Here is a 24,573-nt window from a genome sequence, read left to right on the forward strand (position 1 = left end):
ACCTAGTCAAATAGCATTCGGTCAGGATTCGCGAAGGCTCCAGTGTTAATTTATCCCCGATGGGCCCCAGCGTCGTTGACCGCGGTGTTTTTGCGCATCTCGGCACAACGGTCGACGTCGCCTGCGCAATCACATGCTCTCTTTGTATGAGAAGCTGCATACTAGACGTATCGTCAGGAATGTTAAGAGTTTGTCAGGACTTTTTGACGACTTCAAATATCGATGGGACTCTAACCCAATACTTCTTGAGTGTTCGATTTCAAAAGTAGCATAAATTAAAACCCTACAAGATTAATATGTTTCAGTCTCTAGGCTTTATTATGTGACACCGTTTTACTCAAAAGCTTTTAGGTTTTCCTGATTAACTAGTAAGTTATCTGTTTTTAATCGACATTTGATTTTGTTAATATTCATCATATAATATCATTCATAGAATTTTTTGTTCTGTAGAATCCGTAATGTATACAACTGATTTTTTTGGTTCACACCGCTTTTAGTTGGTCGGTTGTCCCTTTTCTGTCTGGTCTGGTTTAATCTGTGGTTTGACCTGGCTGTGTTTAATGCAGAAAACGATAATTCGTTTTCTGAATAAATCCTTAGGTGTTTGGGTACCTCCAAACCTTTCCATACATGGTCCGACACACTTAAATACTTAAAAATTATTAGAAATATTTTATTTATTATTATTGTAACTCTACAATTATCCACACTTAATAAAAATGCTTACTTTACACAATACCTGTGCTTGTCTAATGATTCGGTTAAATTGTGTTCTAATGTATGGGGAAGACAAACTAATTATAGCCAGCCTTTTATGAATGTAGTATGATACCTTAGGGTATGGTGCTTTACGCACACTAGCGTCCCTTCCCCTCCCCCTGACGCAACCCCCGCTTTTTGCATGAAATATGTCCCGGTTCACAGTTTTTTAAATTTTTTGAGGAATATATAAATAATCCTTAATAAATTCTTAATAAAAAACGTCATATTCATTTTTTTTATATGATGCACCAGTTTCAGGGTTAATACCAATTAAAAAAAAAAAACAAGTTTTTATTGTTACATAGTGCAAAACGCCTTTTTGATGGCGATGTTGCTACTATGGGACGTAGACTAAACATCCTTATTGATAGATGTCAAAAAGTGACAAGTAACACTTTGCATTAAACTAAGTTTTACGAAAAAAAAAGTAATAATCTATTTTAACTGACAAGTTTACCAATAACATTTACTTTTTATGTACAAATATATTCAAAAAATTAAAAAAAAAAAAACAAACAAAAAAAATTTTTTTTGGCGAAATTGACCTAAACTCATATTACATTTTTTCCTTCTTTTGACCTCAGAAATAAAATCTTTCGCATATCTTAAGAACACCTTGTAATAAGTTAATAAGTGTTATAATATGAATATAACCTTTTTTATTGAGAATTTAATAAGGGATTATTTCTTTCATTGACACTTTTTTCCTAAAATGTATACTTTCCTCAATAAATGGAAAAAACTGTGAACCGGGACATATTTCATGCAAAAAGGGGGGGTTGCGTCAGGGGGAGGGGAAGGGACGCTAGTGTGCGTAAAGCACCATACCCTAAGGTATCATACTACATTCATAAAAGGCTGGCTATAATTAGTTTTTCATAAAACACAATTTGACCGAATCATGAGTGCAAGGATTCACGCTAAATTATGTACCTATGTATTTTTTAATCAATACAGTAAGACGTAATTATGAGCGCTCGTTCAGTGATACAGCTGATTAGATCACACATCACATAACATGACTGCACATGAGCGCATCGGCTGAACCATTTGTTTTGTTTTGCGCGGCCAACAATGAATGGCGCTAGCTCGTAGCGGCGCGGGCGCGGCGTTTTCGCGCACAATTCGGCCAGCGCGCCCCCGTGGGGCCTCGGGTGAACGGCCAGACAGGCCGTTAAACCTGCGGCCTGCTAAACGGCCTCGCGGGCCTCTAGTCAACCCGATTCCGACCCGACGCTAACTGAAGCCTCATACGTACTACATTTTGTCTCTAAATATGTACAATCAGCATCAAATAGATAGTGAGGGCCTTAGTGGCCAAATATATCGGAACATATCCTTATTGCTATGGTAACAAAGGTGTGTTAAAGATGCTTTGGTTGTTACTATCTACATATTTAATGCTAATTTTAAACTTGGCTTTATTATATTTATCTAAGATTTATTTCTGCATGACAGCTACTTAGATTTACAATCCCTACATATTTCTGGATTGGATAAAAATTGAATAGGTCCCGCTTACCATTTTTTTAAATCCGTTGTTGTTAACTTCAAGTTATTCCAATGTTCTGATAAAGCCATTGTGCGACTGCTATTTTTACGTTACCGTGACCTTCGCGCTACGGAGGTGTATGAACTTGTCTACTCACCAAATAAATAATACGAGTTTAAATGTTTTTAAGAACTTATCTGTTTTGAACTAGGTGTTATTTTATAGTTGAATATTTGCTATAACAAAATTCTATTAAAATAATTAAACAAATATTATCATTTCAAATCCGTTTTTTTATATGTATATTAGGAGCCCGATTTCTGTTACAGAAATGATATTTTTGAAAGCTGACAATTCAAATCCATAACAAAGAAATTTAAAATCAAAATGAGGTAATATTAAGCCAGCATATTTCCGCGGTTTTAAAAAACCTATATAAACATTGCTAAATTATAACTTTATGATTACTTTTGATAACTGTTAGTTAAATGAGCAACTATCGCCGCTATTATTAATTATACGATATTAAAGGCGTAAAGGTGGAACGCCAGTAGACCAGTGGTTATTACTGTGATAAAATCGCCAAATAAGTCATGTTATTTTTCATTTACGACCCCAAATCTTGACTAATTACTACCTTAGCGTGTAATTATACAAATTGAGGGTTGTTTCACAAGCTTCCACCCTACCTACATTGTTCTATAGTTACATAGCTATTTATTAAACGTCATAGGACCTATACATTTGGCAGTTGTCGGTATTATATTTAAACCATAGTTTCTAAATTATTTATTTACTAATACTCAGTTTATTCTTTTGAAAGGACTTCATATTCACATCACATAGAAATGATTTGATAAGGTTAAATAGTTTAGATATTTTTTTTATATTCGCCACTTTTATATAGGTACGTGTTTTTTGTTGATTAGAAATTCTGTTTTTAGAAAGTGTACCGGGAATTTTTTTTCTTAATCTGAAAATGGTAGACAGCCATTTTACACATAGTCGATTATTGTTACCGTTGCGTTGCCTGTTAGGCATTAGTAAATTGCTTCAAGGTTTTATTTCACAAAGTTTGTAAATTAACAAGTTTCCTAAAATTGATAGGTAAGGTATTGTTTGTCCATCTATTTCTAAATAAATTTTCGCTAAAATAAGCTAATGAACAGGTCATTAGTGTTGTTCGTTTCAAATAAGAGAAATACGAAGCTAGAGATTCGGAAATGCTCTTTGCGCGATTATCCGATTTTATTGGTTAGACGGCTGCATTTAATTTCCCTTCCCATAGTAACCAGGACGTCTTACTACTAAATTACTATAATTCTAACGTAAGTATATACATAAATACACGCCATAATAGCCAGATAACGATAAGCTTACACGTGGCGCCATGTTATATTATGCAATCCGGTTTATACATTAGTTCTGTTCTAAATTCCGATGCGTGCGACACATTTTCCTAAAGCCTTCGAGCGCCGCCGATCGGGCCAAGGCGAAGCTCATGGGCTGCGGTGCCCTGGCTATGAAAATGTAGTGGATGCATTATTCTCCTGCCTAAGTGCTTAATAGAAAACTCACTGAATTATTCACAAGTGAAGACACCTAATAAAAGCGTGCTCGACAAGACGGTGGCGGTCGATTATGTAAAGAGATGAGATCTATTCAGGACTAATATCCTGGTGGGATTGTTTACGGTTCGGCTCTAGTTCGCCCCGAGCTCAGACGGGACGGGGGAGCACACTGGGACAGGTGGAATGGAACGTCTGCGTCGGTGCTTTTTCATTCTTTGTTTGCATCGAGGATTTGCATACAATCGGAGAAATTGCGTGGCTGGCAGCAGTCGGGGAAAAAAGGAATTCGTGTAGTTTTATGCATATGACTGTTCGAAGTGCTAGCCCCTCGCTTTTCTCGCAAACGTTTCATAGAATTTTTAGTAAGAGCGCGTGCTTATTGAAGGTAAAGACTGTATCGTTAAGTATATGGACAGATAAAACCTGGTCTAACGTTGACATGTGTATTATTTTGTTCTAAGAGTTTGATCTGAGGGTATTTTTAAGCTATATCTGATTTAAGAAGGTTTGAATTTTTTTATTATTTTAGGGACTTTATGATGCTTTTAATACCGTATAGCAAATACAGTCCGGACAAGCCTATCGAGCTGAATTTGAGACTATTTCACCGACTCTTTGGTACGATTTAAAGTAACAACAGGTTAATAGGCTGCCAAAACATGTTATCTAAGTGTCCTCTTCATGATTGTTCAATTGAGCAGCTGCAGAATAAATGTAGTGAATTTTTATGTTTACATAATAAAGATTTTTCACCCCACGTTTTGGAATCCCTTCAATTTCTGATGCAAGCGTAATGACGGAGACAGCTAGAAGAATAAGCTAAAAACCAAAGCCTAACGGACATTCATGGCGTTGATCCATCGCTAGAGCGGGTCGATAGAAATGTTCCATGATAGTTATATTAGATGTCAAAGTCATAGTTGTCGTAAGTAGCATGCCATATTCTCCAAAAGGCCACCATGCACAGACCCTAAACTTTTTTTTTAACGAAAAGAAATGCTTAGACTATGTCCAGATGTTTCGCTATACAAATCATGTGTAATTGCTGTTTACATAGTACGATTTTTTTGTGTGATATTGTCTTGTTCGCAAACCGCACATTTTCTTCTAGTATTTGTCAGCAGTCGTTATTGTTACTCGAGAGGATTGGGTAAATTTCGTCCAAACCATATGCTTTACGTCGAGCTCCCAGGACGAAATGTGTACCTTATGAAAGCACTAATTAAACACATGTGTAATTTTGAAATAAAAATATAATACCATAAAAAAACGGCTAAGTCAAGTTGTCCCCATAATTAACGATACAGTATTTATGATACAACTGATATGTAGTATGATTTTCATGAATACACATCTGAGTGAGCGCTTTACATGTATTCGTTTCATTGATATTATGATAAAATGAGTCTGTTACAAAACAATCATATCTCATTCATAATATTAACGATGCAATTAAGGGATATTTTTATTAATAAAATGTTATATGTATCAAGCGCCTTACAGTGATAGTAAAAGAGATCCATAGCCGTCGTAGTATGTATCGCACCGATAAAATCACCGGCTCGATCGGTCAGTCCAGTCCAGAGTTTAGTGATGTGTTTGTCATCTGAATCACGTGGGCAAGCTCGGTTATTACTAGCCAGCGGTGGAGTCGCGCGTTAGTTGTGGCCTGGTCGCGCCGCGCGCCGGCACAGCGTCCTTATCAACGCGGCTTTAGTGCGCATCGAGCTCCACGTGTATAAACATTGTTGTGCAACAAAAACAAGTGACGGACGCGCAAGGACGCCGATGCCGCTGCACCGTATAGAAACCACCGCGATACTCCTACCTATACTACCAAAATGTAATCGGTCTTGTTGAACGAAGTGCTTTGTTTTGATCAAACATTACACGTGTGTGGTCTCAGTTTATTTTATAATCGGTCAGTGTTATGTGTAGTGATAAATCAATCATATGTGTAGTGTTATGCGTGAGAAACCCATTGCCCGTCGACAGTTCGCTGGTTAGTTAAGTGATGTCTGTTAAACTTGGAAGTGAATTTTGTGAAAGTAAGTGATTTACTACTAAACAAAACATATAATTTACAGCGAGTTGTAAAAGTTCATAAGTATACAATTCCACTCATAAAGTGGGTATGCATGCACTTTTGCAGCTCTATGTTCCTAACGTAAGTTCATAGATTAGGTCGTTTGTAAAAATCATTTTACTATAGAGGGTTTCAACCTCATTGCTAGCTGCTTCGCTTCAAGGAGATCGCCTTAATGGATTCTTCGAAGTCTCGGTCACAGAATTGCGCAGTTACTCCGAACGGGCGGCTACCAAGTACCCAGTATATATCTTTAGTACTTACATTTCAACTTCATGTCACGGCCCCAATACGACCTTGTGCTTAATGCTACTGCCATAAAGTTCACCTAGAGACCCTCAAATAATCGATTCAATTGTGAAAAAATAAAAACCTTCCGTGCAGCCAATGTAGATATATCATGTTTACAAATCGTTTCGACTTTGGAAATGTCTTTTTATTAGGTCATTGCTATTTCGCAGTCGCACCGGTTACTAAGTAGGTAACGTGATTTTATATCATTATTTACATACTGATAATAACACTTGGTTCATTTCTATGTGAATTGCGGCATGACGGATCGGATCTCACGACTTTGTTATCAGTCGTCATTTAGAACAAGTTTGTTACTGACGGCAAATACTAACCCGATTGCGTAAGAAATTAATCAGTCAAAGAAGTTTAGCAAAAATGTACTGAAATTGCGTTAGTGTTGTGCGAACGTGATCATGCACCGCCCACGAGCGTCCGACCGGCGGCTAGGCAGTCGCATTCCTTGCATAGCTACCACAGGTTGTCGGCCGCACCGCGGCCGGTTCTCAACGGCTTCGCACTGGTGACGTAGCGACACGTCTCTGCGTTCGTCGGCCCGAGTGCCCACAAGCCCTTCCTCGCCTCCCGCAGCCCCTCTGACACTTCGGAGGGGGAATCCTACCTTATCACGAGGCCCTACTTATTGCGCGCTTCATAAATGCAAACTAGATTTGCTTAATATCCCACTGTCAAGTACAATCTCGGGCTTTCTCTTGACACTACCTTTCTCCGAATTTTGATTTGCACTTAAATTTGGTCACCTCGTCCGCCTACTTTGCATGAATCATTGAACTATTCTGTAAGTGTTCGCCGTAGTGAATTGTACTCGTAGCGCTGGAACGGAAGTGCACTAGTCTATCTATTGTAAGAAATCGTTTTTAATGCTAATAGGCGGATGTGGTCTGATTTTCAATCGGCGCTGTACATTCATCTCGGAGCGCGCCGAGCTAAGCGGATGTTGATAATTTTAACATGTTTAAGTGTGTCTTGGGCGGGGAGTATTTTGACCAAACATTTTTGACACGATCTTTATTTACGCTTTTCGCAATTTATACTTAAAAATAAAACAACATAAAAACATAACTAAAAAATAAACAAGATCATCAAGATTAGGTTAGGAACGACACCGACACCGTTTTCCTTTCTCCAAATTTACTATTGTGCATTTTTTATCATTTTTTTTTATTTTCTGCATATTGTCTTCAGTTACTGAAGTTATTAATGAAATAAAAGAATTTAAACAGACTTGGGCATCCCGACGATTTGAGCCCTTTGTTCACGTCTCGTGTGGTCACTGGATAAAATGAGAAAAATGTGACAATCATAATCATATCAATATCCATTAATCATAATTACCCACACACAAAATACTTATCACCAAATTAAGGTAGGTCATAGATAGTTTAGTCACTCAGATACCAAACATAAAAGCAGAAATTCCTTTTGACAGAAAATAAGTTTTTGGCAAAAATTTCATTTTTGGTACAAGCTTTTATCGCTGACTGTACTTTTCTTACGACACACAACTAATACTCATCGAGACAATTCTAAAAACCCCTAACACAATTAGGTTGCCTTGTTTCACCACAGAGTTCCTATGGCCACCTCCTGTCTCCATCATCAGATCAGTTCGACAGTACCATATTATTGTATTGTCATCAGAACTACATACAGCTGCCAATTTTCATGACGCTACGATCCTTGGAAGATGGTTAAATTAGTTACCTTAGATTCCATTGCATAGTTACATACAGGTCGAGAGTTCCTATGGCCACCTCCTGTCTCCATCATCAGATCAGTTCGACAGTACCATATTATTGTATTGTCATCAGAACTACATACAGCTGCCAATTTTCATGACGCTACGATCCTTGGAAGATGGTTAAATTAGTTACCTTAGATTCCATTGCATAGTTACATACAGGTCGAGAGTTCCTATGGCCACCTCCTGTCTCCATCATCAGATCAGTTCGACAGTACCATATTATTGTATTGTCATCAGAACTACATAATTACAGCTGCCAATTTTCATGACGCTACGATCCTTGGAAGATGGTGAAATTAGTTACCTTAGATTCCATTGCATAGTTACATACAGGTCGAGAGTTCCTATGGCCACCTCCTGTCTCCATCATCAGATCAGTTCGACAGTACCATATTATTGTATTGTCATCAGAACTACATACAGCTGCCAATTTTCATGACGCTACGATCCTTGGAAGATGGTGAAATTAGTTACCTTAGATTCCATTGCATAGTTACATACAGGTCGAGAGTTCCTATGGCCACCTCCTGTCTCCATCATCAGATCAGTTCGACAGTACCATATTATTGTATTGTCATCCGAACTACATACAGCTGCCAATTTTCATGACGCTATTACGATCCTTGGAAGATGGTTAAATTAGTTACCTTAGATTCCATTACATAGTTACATACAGGTCGACCTAATAAAAGCTTGTTAAAAATGAATTGCACCAGTCTGTCAGCAGATGTGTTAAGATTGTATAGTACCGACTAACTTACCTTTATCGATTCAATATAGGTTGATGTGTGTCATAAAATACGACTGCCTACGCAGTTGAGTTTCATGCGGTCACCCGGTACTTGGAACAGTTGGAACACAATATCACCTCAGAGTACATGCATACACGTGTGTGTGATATTTGTGCGTCCCACGAGGAAAACAATAATGGTATGGAATATCTTAAATACGTAAATTGAGACTTGGGAATGAGGAGATACTGAAATCCGCTTTGATTTTGGCCGGATGCCTACACGTGAAATCCAGTAAGTTCCGTAAGGCGAACATAGCTCCATATATTAATGTTTTTCGTTTAAACGTTAATAGATCAAGGGTACACGGATAGAACATGTACTTATAGTTACTTTTAAAGTGAAATTTTAAGTGCTCTGCAATTTGTGATTATAATCTATTTTCCGAAAAAAGTTGTTAGACGTGTACTTTCATTCCTTTCAGATGCAAATATTATTTATTTAAAAAAAAGGGGTGAGTGTCGTGGAACACTCGGTTGGAACGAAGTTAAGAAAGGCTAGTGACATGTTCATGCTCATTCTCATTGTTTTGTTTTGTTCTGTTCTCATTAGTCTCATTACATATTTCGCAGTAGTATGGCTTTTGACGCCAAAATTTGACACTTAAGGCTTGGCCACATACAGAGCGCGACGCAGCGCCGCGTCCACGCCGCGCGACCGCGGCACATGCTAACAGGTTACCGACGTCAAACAGACTGCGTCCCGCCGGTATCACGCCCCGCTTCTGTCGCGCCCCGCGCCGCGCGGCCCATTGCGTCCGCGCGGCGCGTGCGCAGCGCTGCGCCGAGCGAACGCGGCGGCCCGCCGCGTCGCGCAAGGTCACGTCAGTAGGATCGGACGTAGGCAGCGAGCGGTGCGCCGCGTTCCCGCGCGGCCGCGCCGCGTTCACGCGCGCCTTGAGGGCGTGTTGAGAGCGTGAGGCCGGCGCGATCGGCGCGCGCCCTGTTTGACCAGGCTTCGCGTCGGCATCACGCGGCGCGGACGCGGCGCTGCGTCGCGCTCTGTGTGTGGCCAAGCCTTTACATCTGTCGCACTAGTAGGGCTTGTGATGCCAAAATCTTACACTTTTTTTCGCCTAGCCCCCATCCGCAAACCCTCCGAGTAGTAAAACAATTAGGTTAAAATAAATAAATAATAACCCAGACCGTCAACATCTCCTGAAGATGCCTTGTAGAGAGGCGAAACACGTGTCGAGTATTGTTCTCTTGGTGGTGGTTTGTTTTATTTATTTGCGTATTTATTTTTGCGGTGGGAGGGTGGGAACATTACAACATAAAAAAATACGCAAGTAAGTATAACGGGTTAGCACTAATTGACTAGCACGTTATCTTTTCGCGGATTAGCAAAGTAATATTTTGGTTTTAATTAATTTTGATTTCCGCAAAGTAACGCCTGATTCTATTCACTAAATAATAATAGGATAAAATTTAGTAAATTAAATAACGTAAAACTATTTGAAGTAATACGAACTTACGAGACGTTGAACAAACTTTCAGCTTAGCAGAAGTCGCGGCAACAACGAGCGCCGAACGGAGGTGTTTTATTATGAAATGTCATCCCGGGCCAGACGGTACATAAATAAGTCTGAATTAACTTGTCTGCGACCTTTGAATTTAACGCGGGAAAGTTCACTCTCACACCTCGGATTACTAACTAAAAGATAAATAAAATTATTTGGATCTGTCGATAGATTATAATGAAATGGTCACTTTCATTTATTCAGTTGTTTTCTTAGTCTAATTCATTAATTTCCAAAGCATGCTGTTTTTTTATTTTTGATAAAAAAGTCTTAAACTTTGCAACTCCACTTTTGAAAAAGATTTTTAAATACACCAAAGTGTATTTAGAAACCTCAATTTGTTTACCGTAAAATTACTGGGTGTCATTCTGAATCCCTAACAACGTTTGTTCTAAAGTCACTTGCCCTATCTGGTTTGCACAGGCACATGCCCTAACAATCAATTTGTCATAACGATTATTTTCCATAATGTAAGGTTCTGAAAAATGGTTAGGTTTTAGAACTTGCTGCCACAAAAGTGGGTTAGGTTAGGGTTAGAACTGCGACCCTCGCAAAAAAGAAAATATGCTTAATAACATTAGGATAAGTAATCAATAATAGGGAAACCAAAATTAGGGTTTTTAGTGTTAGGACAACTGATCATTATGACAAACAATATTAGGGAATACAAAGATAGGAGAAAAGACTTTAGGGATTCAGATATAGATCCAAAATTACTTCTGCAGTTTGCAAACTGGGTCTCTATTGGTTCCCATAAATTTTTTATTCCGATTTTTTCAGTCCATAACGTTTTCCATCATAATTTTTATTAGTCATATTGTCAATAGTCATAAATTTTAACAATATAAATTGCAGTTCCGGTTTATGCAGGTCATTATTATTGTTAGTCATAAAATCTGTTACTCATAATATTCAAAGTCCAGAAGGTATACTAATAACATAATGTTGAAGGCAATAAACTTGCTTACAATAATCGTTGTAAGGTCTTTTATCGCAGGTTATAATGATAAGTAGGGGCTCTATTACATTCCCTAAATTTCAAGTTCCGATTTTTTTAGACCATAACGTTTTCCATCATAATTTTTATTAGTCATATTGTTAATAGTTATAAAATTAAACAATACAAATTGCATGCTTGCCTACCTACCTGGGGATTATTTTAAATTGGCTTACTGATTTCCCCTCCATTTCTTATTTTTCATGTAGTTTATTAAGCCATTTCGTCCCGCCAACGAGTCGACGGAGCCCCGCTTCGCGGGGCTCCTATTTCTGCTCTGAGGGACACAAGGTAACTAACGAACCTACCTGTGGAAACAGATTTTTTATTGTTTGGCTTACTGATTTCCCCGCCATTTCTTATTTTTCATGTAGCTTATTAAGCCCTTTCGTCCCGCCAACAAGTCGACGGAGCCCCGCTTCGCGGAGCTCCTATTTCCGCTCTGAGGGACACAAGGTAACTAACGAACCTACCTGAGGAAACAGGTTTTTTATTGTTTGGCTTACTGATTTCCCCACCATTTCTTATTTTTCATGTAGCTTATTAAGCCAATTCGTCCCTCCAACGAGTCGACGGAGCCCCGCTTCGCGGGGCTCCTATTTCCGCTCTGAGGGACACAAGGTAACTAACAAACCTACCTGAGGAAACAGATTTATTTTTTCTTTATATGAAGGATGTCATTAATTTGGTTTCTTAGACGTAATTCACTTTAGTAATTAAAATTGGGGGCCCCTTTGTTTGACATAATTATTGAAAGTCATAATGTTTAATATTATAGCTCCTAAATATTAGAATATTAGAAGATATCATTTTCTGACTATCGAAATTCGAAACAGTAAGTTTATGGGAAACAAAGGGATGACATTAAAACGATATGATTAACGACCATTAGTCCGATAAAATATATGCCTTAAAATATTTCTGAATAATTATTGATATACCTTTGAATGTTATACTCATCAATTTTATAACTTTTGTGATTATAGCGTTTAATATTATAGATGTCTAACATTAGAACTATAAAACGTTATACTTAACTAAAATTATGACTTTTGATGTTTATGTCCATAAATTATATGGATATCAATTTCTGACTATCGAAATTCGAAACAATAAGTTTATGGGAAACAAAGGGATCCCTTGCAAACTAGTCTATAAAAATAAACTATTAGCAAAACAGCAGCCGCCTGCGCTTGAGTTGTATTAGCTTTTAAAGTGACGTAAAAACTAAATTAATCTTAAATTGTGTTTTCTTAACACTTTAGTTAATTACAGGCCACTATACCATTAAGTCACAACGTCAACGCCCTGAGGCCTTCATAGCCTAGTTAGCTTACCGTTGTTCCATTATGCTTTTCAACCTCTTTAAATAACATATATACTTCTCGCACTTCTCGATTGAGTTAGAATTGTAAGTTAAACAATTGTGTCATCGATCTGATATCACCATATACGTGTAACGGTGACGTAGAGGAGCGACTCATGGTGATTCACACGTGAGGCGATTTGGGAAGCGCCTGCGGGTGGGCGAACAGGCTTGTTAGCGATCGCAGTCGAGTCCAATGCTCAGGCAACCAATTAAATAGTGGCCTTAAAATAAAGGCTTGGCCACACACAGAGCGCGACGCAGCGCCGCGTCCGCGCCGCGTGATGCCGACGCGAAGCCTGGTCAAACAGGGCGCGCGCCGATCGCGCCGGCCTCACGCTCTCAACACGCCCTCAAGGCGCGCGTGAACGCGGCGCGGCCGCGCGGGAACGCGGCGCACCGCTCGCTGCCTACGTCCGATCCTACTGACGTGACCTTGCGCGACGCGGCGGGCCGCCGCGTTCGCTCGGCGCAGCGCTGCGCACGCGCCGCGCGGACGCAATGGGCCGCGCGGCGCGGGGCGCGACAGAAGCGGGGCGTGATACCGGCGGGACGCAGTCTGTTTGACGTCGGTAACCTGTTAGCATGTGCCGCGGTCGCGCGGCGTGGACGCGGCGCTGCGTCGCGCTCTGTATGTGGCCAAGCCTTAAAGCTGCTGTCTTGTAATATTTCGGCATACTGTACCGCATCACAGTTAGTGCAGTGGGCCGAGCCGCTCGCGGCGACCACCTCGTACTCTACTAAGATGCCGGTTTTTTCGATACATACATACGTATACATAGAGATGGATACATTACGAGTCACAAGCGAGCGTTTGATGTGGGAAATGGATCATTCTTGATCATGGTGCTCAAAACGAGCGTTCAGCGCGTAATTAAATGTAACGTAAGACGATGGCTTCGAACGATATAGTTATTAATGTTATTAATTATTATGAATCAGTCACTAACTTAATTCAGGTTCGAACGTTCGAACAAGCCGTTGTTTGCGAGCGATTGTAATAACGCAAGGTGAATGAGTCCTCATTCACATGGCAATTTGGGCTATTATGCCTTATTATAACGGCCTGAGCGACAAGCGCTGTTGCGCACCTTTATCATAACAAGCCCGGGCTGTTAAATATATTAAAAGCGACATTTAAACGTTTTACTTGTTTTCGTGACACGATTTACATGTGAAAATTCTCACATCAAGGGAAAGAAAAATTACCATTTATAATGAAAGTTTTTAAACAGCATGATTGGCCTTATTCTCAGTCGCAGGTTTTTTTACAGCTTTTAAGGATCATTTATGGATAAGTTACCTTATCTACTTAAACGACGGTTTACACGGTCAAATATAGTTAACTGTTCCACTTAACGTATATTACCTACCGTGAAAATGAAATTATAACAGCATTATGGTGGCGCTTATCGCGCATGAAATGATACAGTATAGCATACGTCACTTTCTGACGCTGTGCATTATTAAAAGACGAGCGTTATATGATGTCATTTCGCGTTTGATACATTCTACAGATGTTCAAGTTTCCTCAGTATAGGTGCATGAACTGATCACCCCGGCATAAAACCAACACTAACCCACCTTCTTTTATGAAATTTGAGTATATGTTGTCAGCATCCGTATGCCCGATCAATAAGAATAAGTTACCCACTTAATTGACTGTTTTCTATTTATTATTTTATTAGATATTTCGCCATAGACCAAATAAATACAGCACATCGCCCACTACAAAAAGGTAGCCCACACTGATGTACCATCTGTTATTGTTGCAGTAGGCGTTGTCGGCGGAGGCATGCCCGAGGCGGGCGAGAGGCGGCACGGGCCGCTCTACGGCCGGCTGGTGGCAGAGGAGCAGCTCGCCTCCATGAGCGCGCCTTCGGACATTCAGGTGAGCGCCACCGCGCGCCCCCGGGCTTTCTGCCGCTACCGTATTCCCGTCCAGGTAAATGATACACGAGGCAGTTTGCTGCGCTAGGACAGATCTACGTGAATCGGTGGCTAATGGAAAGTTTCGTTTTGAAAAACCTTAACTCGGTATGTCGAAACGAGAAATGTAGCATCCTGTAGCACTCATGCAACGTCAGTGTAAAAGTTCTAATCTTAGAAAAAAACTAAAATATGTAATATTAATACATATTTGTAACGTCTCTTTTTACCTATAAATAAGGGCACTAGGGGATTCTTTTATGATACTTCGTACTTAATGCCTGTACCTATTACTCTACGAAGGACTAATCAGAGTAACTTTCTTTTGCGACATGGAGTCACTGCTGTATTATGAGCAAGCAGAAAATGGTTTGCTCCGTAGACTGTTATAGTCATTAGTTAAAATTTAGGTACGTATTTCGTACTTTCTGTAAATACCGTTTCAGTATAAAAATACCGAAACAGCATTTCTTTGTTTCGACATAATGTTTTAGTGGATTAAAATGTACTTTCCATTTCCAACCGAATCAGATCTCGCGGACTGATCGCCCATGCTTTCACACGAAGCGCCTCGTCACTCTAACCAGCGCGCGTCCTTTTGTCTTATTAAAAGGAACATTAATAATGCGCCAGACATTACCGCAACTAAATAAATTACCCCATAACCACGCTAATTAACGAAGAACTTCGCTTTCACTGAAACTGTTTAGTATTGAATATTCGATCGATCGAAGGCTCTGAGGTGACATTAAAATCGCTTGCAGCTGCCAGGCTAATAGTCTAAGAGCTCAGGATAACCATTATAAATGCGCTTTGATTACGCGTAGTTGTATCGGATCATAGTTACGCTAGTTTATCTTAGCCTCAGACTCGCCTGTGCTCGGGTGAGTAATGGGAATACACGTTCTGTGTGGCCATAGCTACACTTAATTAATAAATGTACCTCGACTAGAGTTTCTCGTGTGAAATGATTGGGTTTCTTTCTTGTTGTGTCCGAGTTAACTTGCTTCAATACAAACTTTGTTAGATTATCTCCGCGTTATTGAAAGAGTGTAACATAGTAGCTACTATCAGAGCCGTGATCAAATTACGTGAATATTGCGTGACAGCTTTTCTGGTAGTATATTGTAATTGGTTGCCATATTTATGTATGTAAGATGCCACATATAGTACAAGATCGGGAATCGCGTGGTCTATGCATACGCAACATACACAGTAGTTTAAATATTGTAAAGCTTTGTGCTAATTTACCCCCTTATTCATAAAACTTTACGGGCCTGATTTAGTTAAATTATGTTTTATCCCTTTCTTACAAATGCATAAGTTAGATGTTAGATGATGCCAGTCGCTGATCGTCGTCTCGCTGGTATAGAACTATACGTAGAAACTCTCTGTTGCCAGTTACTGGTATCCAAAAGCAATTACAAAAAACTAGTACGGTTCTAGTTAATGTCTAGTTTAATAGTTCTATGCCTATGCCTTCCTTGCTTGAAGCAAATTTTTTTATCGAATTATTGATGTATTATGTTATGTAATTAATTTACTATCATTCGCATGGCATGCTCTTAGCACGTTCTAATTTAATGCACGACCTATTTCTTATTAGATATTAGACAAGTTTATATCTTATGTTGAAATGTTTGAGCAAACTGCCTCGATCCCAATTATCTGCTTCTCTTATTTTTGCTTAAACTTTCTATTTCGAATAGTTATAATTATAACAATAAACTAATTCATTCATTTCATTCTACAGGCTATGCAAGCCCGAATACCACACCACTTTCGGGACCCCTCAACAGCACCGTTACGGAAGCTAAGCGTGGATCTCATCAAAACCTATAAACATATAAACGAGGTAAGTCATAGGATAGGTATTAGGTACCCTACTATTTTATATAATCAATAGATGTCTAAGAACCTTGACACACTGGCGTTTCTCTCCGGCGGCAAAATGCAATAAGGCGATGTTGCTAATCGTATAGCGGCGTTTTTTGTATGGTATGGATCCGCCGCTACAAAACGTTTGTGTGTTCAGCACCAGCACTAACTGCTAGAAACAAAATAATGAACGGTTAGGTACGGAGACGATTAAGTCTTGAGACTCTTGAGGTACCTAATATATGAACGTGTATGAGTTTTATCGCATTAGAAAGCATCGGGTGGGTTTGGGATTCGCGCAGGAATCAGAAGTTCTTCGCCACTTATTTTTTCTAGGTGTCTTAATATGTATTAATATCAACGTCCAACCCGCGCTCCACAAGGTATTGCTAAAGCTTAAGCGGAGGTTATCGGCTATACACATACTCCTTTTCAAACGGGAGAAATGAGAGTGCACATTTATTACTCGAACAATCGGGTACGCTGAGTAATTTGCAATTGATCATAGCGTCGAACAATTTCCGATTGTTCGATTAATCCGGAATTAACCAGAGTCACCTGCGGTTATTAATTTACTTACTGGCGCGGCTGTTGCTACCCTTTATTCATAAACTGGCTGCGTATTCTCATTGGTTGCACGGGCATGTGAGTTGTAAGGCGAACCATTATAATATTACTTCGGTATCTGTAACAACTTAGATTACTTCGGTATCTGTATTCAACTTCTTAACCAACAAAAGCATATGCCTTAAACTCACTCTTGCTCCCTTCTTTTTCTTGTTCTTCTTAAACCACTTTTTACTTTGCCAACCGCACTATTCGGGTAGTACCTAATAATTACGAAATTTTTAATACTGTAACGTTACTAAATGTCCAAAAATACACACACACACACACACATACACTCACACAATAATGTACACGTCACACACAAATTGCACAGTAGTTTTTTCTTATATTACTCGTACCAACTATTTTTAAATAAGCGTTGCATATTTGTATGTAAGGTACTGGCAGAATACCAGCGATGTGGCTTGCCGCATCACAATGCTGAGCCAGCGCCTTTTCTGTGCCACGACACATGGCTTCATAATTTTTTAATGTAATAGTTAATAGTTTTTAGTAATTAAGTTGCTTTGCATGTTCTTATCTTGTACTTTTTCAATGCCGTGTATGTTGTGGGTATGAATAAAGAAATTATCTATCTATCTATCTAACTAAGTAATGTAAACATCCTAATAAATGGCGCCTGTGTAGATACTTGTAGATCCCTGGCAGGCCTTCTTGACAATGTCTACCCAGCGCGTCAGTGGATGTCCACTACAACGTCCTCCATCCACCATGCCAACTACAATGCGCTTTTCCAAGTTATCCGGCTTCTGCCTGCCCACGTATCCAAAGTAATTAAGAATCTGCAGGCAAATGGTTGATAAGAGGCACTGGACTTTTAATTTCGTCAGTTTCACTCGCCCGTCCCCATCGAGGGATTGAAATGACGCCCTTGGTTTATACTCGTCCGTCAGATCGCATCTAGCATAACTTGACCGTTACTTTTGTAACAATTAACACTTGCACAATAAGAGGTCAGATTTATAAGGTTTACTTTACATAGAGCCATCGAGAAATATAGCTATGTGTTAAGATAAAGATAGTTTTCAATGCGCTTATGAACGTCAAATAAAGCTACACCGGCTCCAACCCTACACCTTTGCATCGAGAAGATTTAAGTCCCCTCTCAATTGGAGGAGGGTATCCCCATATGGGACCGGCAACAAACTCGGCGGGACACATCGTTTCAAAACATTACATCTTATAATTAACATGCATATACGAGTAAATAATAAAAAAAATACATTACATAAGAATTGCGTTGTTAGCGCCGGCGCTCCTGATTGTAGTTTACGTGCAAACGGAAATTACTTTCATTCCTTTTTTTTACGCCACGTCGTTATGAACTATAAAATTATAATTGATAATCAAATTATATAGTTTTAAAGTTAGTTTCTTCAGTCTTGGTGATAATTGGGTTGTAAGCACGAGAAACATTAAATGAAAATGGGTAAGCATTTTTAAAAGTTAACATCGCAATTCGATAGACTTATATCGAGAACGTCTGGAAGAGCTTTTGGTCCATGATAGCACTAATAAAGGACCTTCCCTTATGTCTTATGAGCAAACTCCTCGACATATACAATAGGGTATTTGACTACTAGTCAGATCAGTTTCTTTTTTCGAACTGTCAAAACGGTTTTGCTACTATGGAATTTATATGAAACACTAGCATGTGACGTCACAATCTAACTACCTACTCTTTACAGTTTTATACGGGTTTTAAAATAGAAATTGTGTCTAAAAATAACTGCTGTCTACGTTTCTCTATTAATCTTCTGGTGGTTTATTTCATGCATGGTGTAAAATAATTTATTTTAAATACAGTTAAATACCCTATTGTACACCCTTTATAACCTCTAAAGTCGAAATGGAACGTAGGTTTGGCATTTTTGTAACTAACAATACAATACAAATCCTCTTTATTTCACAACCTCAAAATAAATGTACAGTCACCTGTAATAATATGTGACACGCTCTTATAGCTCTACTAATAAGATCGTGTCAGATATTTTTGCGGCCTTCGTTGTGTAACATATTATTGCAGGTGACTGTACAAGGAAACAGAAGTAAGAATGTAATGACTAATGTGACGTTTGCCATTCCTGAAAACAGTGTACTACAAAACATATTAAGACGAAATTCATACAAACGTAGTCTTCATTTTCCTCTCTGAAATGATTATGAAAATCTGTTTTGCGCACCGAATTTGTACAATAATCAAAAAATGGAAGAAAGTCAAACGTAGGGGCATAGCTATGCTATGTTAATATACATTATACATCAAATTATGTATAAAGATTTTCCATAATTCAGCGAGGAAAATGGGGACTAGGTTTGTATGGAAAAACGGCCGTCCCGTTTCCTCTTAAACGTTGTTAAGCAAACACCTAATTCGCCTCCACACACTCGCGACCTTTTTGGACGGCCGTGGGCGCGTTGCTAGGAGGCGGCGTGGCCCGTGGGAGCAAATTTATTGGCTCGTAAAAAACTCCTCAATGAAAACATTGACCGGGTTACTAGCTATGAAATTCGCTAAGTGTGATGCACTTCACATATGAATGTTCGATATAGCGTCTCGTTGTAATACTTTTTCGGACAATTCCGATAGGAAAAAACGCTAAATAAGTAACAGATAATTCAGAAAAGGGACTCTTATTATAACGGAATATGAGTGCTTTTTAAATGACTCGGGATTACCCAATTTCCAAAATTACCTGAACACACCTACTAAGAGTACTAAGCCTAAACAAAACATTGCTTCTTCTTTTTTGTGCTTATTGCGTTATGTATTTGAAAACCGCATGTAATGGCTGCTGAGACAAGGAGCGCTTCGGTTATTTTCTGTTCAAACATCTTATGGATTTTATTTTCATGTTAAGGTTACCCATTCGGCCATTCGTTTCTAAAGCTCGAGTTATTTGTTATTTATAGAAGCTTCAAGGCTGGTTATCGATTTTATGCAACCAATATAAACAAACATCGTACATAAACAAGGCAAAAATATTGTCAACCTGCATCTAAGTTTAGCTAAACAAAGGCCCGATAGAGTAGAGAACGCAACAACTACGCATTTGACTGTCTTTCACAATGTATTGCTTACTGCGTCTATGCTGTGACCTTTACAGTCACGTGGGCGGTAGGTTTTCACTACACGGTGCGTTGTACTGCGCTGCGTCGCGAACTGCGTCACGGGGCTATTAATCATAACTTGCTAAACATGCCTCTACCGGTGAACCAGCATACGTATGCCCGATAACGCATAGTTGTTACGAATCTCGCGGTCAAGATATAGTAGGGTCGAGCTCACAGTCGAGATGAAATTGTTTGATCAATTCACAGGCAGTTTCCTTTCCTCGGACCGATTGATATGACGCGATGGAAATTGCATGTGCATTAATTTAAATATCCGTTATTGACATATATAAATAAGCGTTACCTACAAGTATTTGAAAAATTCAGTTTTTTATTATGCTGCTGTGACTAGCTGTACCTAAATATCGGTCTCGAGCGCGCGCTTCATTGTGAAGAAACAAGTGTTTATTTTTGTTTGTGTTCCGTAACAAAGAGTTTTGTCAAAAGGCTTTAAACCTTTAATGAATAAGATGTAAATTGAAGTAATTCTTTTAGTTTCCAGAGGTTTGTTTATTTATTTATTTAATCTTTATTGCACAACACATGATAGTAGAAATGGCAGACTTAATGCTGTAAAGCTGCGGTCGGCAACCTGCGGCCCGCGGGCCGCATGCGGCTCGCGAAACTGTCACTTGGGGCCCGAGAGGCGCCTTGGCTATTTTGTATGTAATAGTGACAAACAACAATGTCTCATAAAGTCAAAGTACGGCCCGCGTCACCTCCGTTAACTACTATGTGGCCCTTGGCTGCTAAAAGGTTGCCGACCGCTGCTGTAAAGCATTCATTTGTTTAACAATAAAACTTCTTAAAATTATCTATGTAACTAGTAGTTCGTGCTACTATTTTTCATGCAAAGTGGTTTGAAATTGAACCCATTTCTAAGTATCCGATTGGCTCTGAAAAATGATGCAATTCCAAGAACTTATATAAGTAAGTTAATAAAGTAAGTCTTTTAAATTGATATTTCAACAATCAATATATATACTAACAAAATTATTTATGTTTCAAAATTAAATTGTTAGTTTATTATCTCGCCGCTTAAGATATACATTACCGTTTCTCAGAAAGGAATTGACTGTTGCGTCAACATAAGATAAATCAATGTTAAACACCAAAACTTAAAAAGAATATCCCCGCTCATTCCTAAACTCATCGGCAATTAATCTCAGGATCCTCACACGTGTTCCCCGCTTTCACTTTATTTTTAAACTAGTATTAATAGACGTCTATTTGAGTTTGTGATGTGGTCGTTGCCCTATTTGGTCGTGTGTTTACATGGCATAGCGCCAGAAGACCTGTGCCGTGCCGATGACGCGGCGGCGTGGGCGGCGCACGCTTCGCAGGAAAACAGTTGAACCACCTAACTGCCCTAATAACGTATAATGGCCTATATACATTACAATGCCAACTTCGTTTACGACCTTTTTCACTTGTAGGGCTTTATGGTTCTTATTTTTTTAGGTATGACACTCGGCTTATTTCTTAACTACGTTGCTCTCGATTTTGTATTGTTTTGTATGTACATATTTTTTTTTTATTATTTAGGTAGGTAGGTACTTTAGTTTTTAGGGTTCCGTACCCAAAGGGTAAAAACGGGACCCTATTACTAAGACTCCATTGTCTGTTTGTCTGTCTGTCACCAGGCTGTATCTCATGAACCGTGATAGCTAGGCAGTTGAAATTTTCACAGATGTATTTCTGTTGCCGCTATAACAACAAATACTAAAAATTTAATAAAAGAAATTATTTAAGTGGGGCTCCCATACAACAAACGTGATACTTTTGCCGTTTTTTGCGTAATGGTACGGAACCCTTCGTGCGCGACCCCGACTCGCACTTGTTTAATATGCCGAAATGCTATCTTGATTGCACTTAGCTTCAGACTGCTATTTTTGCACACAACAACAATTGATAACGTGCATTATTCATGATGTTTTTAGCGGTTTTTTGCGTCATTTAGGAATACTGTCGTCAACAACAAACACCATTATGGTTTCACTGTTCCTTTGTGTATGAACTTTTTTTGTATAAAAAATAGGTGTATTTACATCATTATTTGTTTTAAAGGGAAAATTCCACTGACTTCAGGAAATCTGCCCCCGACTTCGTCCGCTTGGTTTTCTTAATGGCACTTGCAATTTTCACATCTTAATGTTAAAAAAAAAATCATATATGTTAATCCAGGTTCTAAACTATCTGTGTGTCAAATCCAAAGCCGTTTAGCCAATGTGGTGTGTGTGATTGAATAACACACGTATAAACCTTCACATTTACAATATTAATTGTAGGATAATCAATCGTATACGAAGACGAGTAATCAATACATATTAATAATGTTACACTATCTGAGTGTCGGTATTATCTAGGTAGCTGTTTGCCAACACCATACTGCGGTTTCTCCGGCCAAGTTCTGGTTTCAAATGACCCAATTGCGTCATTTTGACATTCCGCTGACTGACAATTGATTTGCTGGAGCGCACCGCAAATCTGTCGACGTTCGTCACATAATAAAGAACTCTCGATTTGCTAACCCAATGGCTTTACTCACTTTTAATGAATTAAGGTTACTTTTTATTGTTGTTTGACACTTTCGTTCTTTTGCTTTAAATTCAATTAACAAAGTTGTCTAAAAAAAGGAAGACAACTTTTAAACAGTAAGTGCGAAATAATTGTGAATGTGATGACGGTAAAAGTTATCATTAAATCCTCAATCAAACAGATTCAGGATTCAATGTAAATATCTTATGTGTATATTGTGAAAGCACTTATGTCAAATTGATATACTCACGCTTTACAACATGCATGTGACCGTTTAAAGAAAGGAGTCATGAGAAAATTTGTCAATCGTCGTATTTCCCGAATAAAGCTCACGGGAAACAATATAATTTCCGTTGTGACAAAACGGGAAAGCATTAATTTGTTAAAGTCGTCATTGTAAATTACTGCTGAGTTCCTTTCAATAAATCTCAGTCTCTGTAACACGTAGCACATTTTACGCGCCGTGAGAGAGAAACCCGACATATCTATTAGTCAGTTTATTAACCTCGTATCTCGTTATAGCATTGCTCCAAATGACTTTATTTACTATATTGATGACGACTATTTTTAAAAGAAAGATTATGAGTTAATAAAGAGACTGATAAAATAATCAGACTTCCGCCTTTGAACAACCGATGGAATTTGTTTTCCGAATAAAAACCGACTGCAATCTAATCATTAATCAATTACATGTAGGTATATATACATCCCAGTTACCTTGCTAACGTCCATGTACTATTCAAGGTATTCTATATGGCTGCTATTTAACTGATCACCAGATTTAGTAAAATTTAATACCAAAAAAATCTATTTTACCACCCTAAAATCATGAATGATCACCAAAATTATAACACCATTTGAATGTGAAATGATTACCAATTTTTTTTACATTTTACTATCCTTTTAAAGGAAATGACACCAAAATAATCATTATTAACCCAAAAATAGTCAATGATTACCAAATTTCAATCCCCATTTTAATGTGAAATGATAACCAAATTTTTACATCTTGCTATCCTATTAAAGAAAATGACACCAAAATAATCATTGTAAACCCAAAAATAGTAAATGACCACCAAAATTAGAACTCCATTTTAATGTAAAATGATAACCAAATTTTTAAATCTTGCTATCCTATTAAAGCAAATGGCTCCAAAATAATCATTGTAAACGCAAAAATAGTAAATGATCACAAAATTGTAACCACATTTTAATTAAAAATGTGCAATCATTTAATATATCGTTATCCTATTAAATTAATTAATCCACTTCGTCACCTTTTTCTAGTAGCATTTTATTTCTGTAACAGTCGCAGTTCTAACCTAACCTAACCCACTTTTCTAGTAGCATTTTGTTTCTGTAAGGGTCGCAGTTCAAACCTAACCTAACCCACTTTTCTAGTAGCATTTCTTTTCTGCAAGGGTCGCAGTTCAAACCTAACCTAACCCACTTTTCTAGTAGCATTTCGTTTCTGTATGGGTCGCAGTTCAAACCTAACCTAACCCACTTTTCTAGTAGCATTTCTTTTCTGTGAGGGTCGCAGTTCAAACCTAACCTAACCCACTTTTCTAGTAGCGTTTCGTATCTGTATGGGTAGCAGTTGAAACTTAACCTAACCTACTTTTCTAGTAGCATTTTGTTTCTGTAAGGGTCGCAGTTCAAACCTAACCTAACCCACTTTTCTAGTAGCATTTCTTTTCTGCAAGGGTCGCAGTTCAAACCTAACCTAACCCACTTTTCTAGTAGCATTTCGTTTCTGTATGGGTCGCAGTTCAAACCTAACCTAACCCACTTTTCTAGTAGCATTTCTTTTCTGTAAGGGTCGCAGTTCAAACCTAACCTAA

At 38.6% G+C, this 24,573-nt stretch overlaps 1 protein-coding gene and 1 long non-coding RNA gene across 11 annotated transcripts in view; one reads left to right on the forward strand and one right to left on the reverse strand.

Annotated features, from left to right (window-relative positions):
- LOC134796812 (uncharacterized) overlaps positions 1-17,034 on the reverse strand; it is a 293,974-nt gene extending 276,940 nt beyond the window's left edge. The window contains exon 1 of the long non-coding RNA XR_010144995.1: positions 17,024-17,034. This is a non-coding gene — a long non-coding RNA (uncharacterized LOC134796812). The remainder of the gene's footprint in view (positions 1-17,023) is intronic.
- LOC134796711 (serine/threonine-protein kinase minibrain) overlaps positions 1-24,573 on the forward strand; it is a 170,741-nt gene that overhangs the window by 29,198 nt on the left and 116,970 nt on the right. For 7 of the 10 annotated variants that reach the window (XR_010144988.1, XM_063768888.1, XM_063768889.1 and 4 more), the window contains exons 2-3: positions 14,416-14,585; positions 16,323-16,424. Coding sequence is in view for 9 of the 10 variants with exons in the window: in XM_063768888.1 (XP_063624958.1) it covers positions 14,416-14,585; positions 16,323-16,424 (272 nt within the window). In the remaining variant the exon portion in view is untranslated. Of the gene's footprint in view, positions 1-5,471; positions 5,874-14,415; positions 14,586-16,322; positions 16,425-24,573 lie in introns of those variants that run through there. The other 3 variants (XM_063768893.1, XM_063768895.1, XM_063768894.1) reach the window with 3 other exon arrangements.

Source organism: Cydia splendana, chromosome 14 (assembly GCF_910591565.1).
Source record: "Cydia splendana chromosome 14, ilCydSple1.2, whole genome shotgun sequence".
Taxonomy (NCBI): domain Eukaryota; kingdom Metazoa; phylum Arthropoda; class Insecta; order Lepidoptera; family Tortricidae; genus Cydia; species Cydia splendana.